We start from the raw sequence: 1579 nt of genomic DNA, 5'->3' as shown, positions 1-1579 counted from the left end.
TTGACCTAATTATAAAACTTTAAAATATCATGCAGACTAATAGAAATAAATCAGGCTGGTTCTCACACCTGGTTGCAATTGGCAACCCCCAGGCTAGAAGCAGGGTGCCTGTTTCAAAGTGCTTATAGGGCCTAGGCAGAGATGATGAGTGTTTGGACCCTGGCCAGGGGTGAAGAGGAGCACTGGGATTATGAAAATCCCTTAAAAATAGAGATAACAGGATTGAGAAGTGACAGCCTCAGTAGGAGGGCAAAGGAGGGAAGGATAGGTGGATGACTCAAGGTTTATTAGTACATCCCTATGGTCTGTGCACATCCTTGGCAAACACTTTCATCATAGGTAGCGAAATCTGGGTGAATTAGCTCAAGATGCTATTGAGTTAATAAAGTTACACTCAGGGTTATCCATCTGAGTGTAATTATACATTTGCATGCCATGCATGAATGAACAGAGGTAGTCGTGGCAAGAAAACATTGCATTAAGCCATTGCCTCAATTTGCTTGACAAATAAGGGCATGGGGAAGGTTTGGGGAAGTACAGATTTCAGTCAAGTGTTGAAATAATGATCAATGAGACCTTTCATGTCAGAAGATCTGAGCTCTGAATCAGAAACCTGGAGGGCAAACACACCTGCTTGGCACCCACTCCCAACCGGTTTTACGGTCACCTTTTCAGAGAGAGCCATCAGAGGCTTCTGGGGTGGGGGTGCTGTCAATGGAGTCATCGTTACGCTTGACTTGCTGGCGTTACTGGTTACTTAGAAGTTGCTTTTTGGCATAGGTTAAATTATCCACACCACCCAGTACCCTCTAGCATGTGTGTGTGTAGCCAGACCTGGCTCCCTGAGGGGGATTCAGAGATGCATTCCTCAGTGAGGGATTGCAGACCCTCCATTTGGGCAATGAATATTTCATCTTTTACAGTTCGGTGGCTTTCTCTGTTCTTAGGACGTTGCTCCACACGCGGCTAATGAATTATTTAGCGTCAGTCTGCTGGTCTGCTCTGTTCTAAAGCTTCTTGCTGGAGGAGGTGATGGTAAGGGCCATGGTCAGACCACAGCAGTCCAGATGTGGGGGTTGCCTCTAGTGACAAGTGTGTCTGCTTTGGTTTGTGCGTGAAGGTCCCAGACGGACACGGAAGGGAACGTTACCGCCGAGTCCAGCTCAGCGGGTGTGAGCATGGAGCCCAGCCACTACACCAAGAGCGGACAGCCTGCTCTGGAAGAACTCACGGGTGAGTATGGAGCCCAGAAATGCTGTGTCTGTTGGTGATGTGGCCTCCCACACAACCACCTGCTGAAAACAGCATGACCCCAGCTTGATTTAAAATTGCTTTACAGCTGCAATGACTGATGAACTAAACAGACTTATTTTCTTTGTTTTCTTAGTATTTTCCTTCTTCTTTTTCTTCCCTTTTCTGTCTTTCTTACTATCTCTTCCCTCCTCTTCAGAATTATAAATAAGTCTCTGACCTGCTGGTAAATTCTATTTTTAAGATATATTTGCTGACGCCACGGCACTCACTTGAGCCAGGGCAACAGAGTGAGACTCTGTCTCAAAAAAAAAAAAAAAAAAAAAAA

The 1579-nt window shown here is 45.6% G+C and overlaps 1 protein-coding gene across 1 annotated transcript in view; it reads left to right on the top strand.

Moving 5' to 3' along the window:
* Positions 1-1178: 1178 nt before the first annotated feature.
* Positions 1179-1579, top strand: part of LOC105818221 (neuron navigator 2-like) — a 7597-nt gene continuing 7196 nt past the window's right edge. The window contains exon 1 of the mRNA XM_012654162.1: positions 1179-1233. Within this exon, the coding sequence (XP_012509616.1) occupies positions 1179-1233 (55 nt within the window). The remainder of the gene's footprint in view (positions 1234-1579) is intronic.

Source organism: Propithecus coquereli, unplaced genomic scaffold, assembly GCF_000956105.1.
Source record: "Propithecus coquereli isolate 6110/MARCELLA unplaced genomic scaffold, Pcoq_1.0 Scaffold44, whole genome shotgun sequence".
Lineage (NCBI taxonomy): Eukaryota > Metazoa > Chordata > Mammalia > Primates > Indriidae > Propithecus > Propithecus coquereli.
The sequence above is the reverse complement of the archived record's forward strand: the minus strand, read 5'-3'. Positions and strand labels throughout refer to the sequence as shown.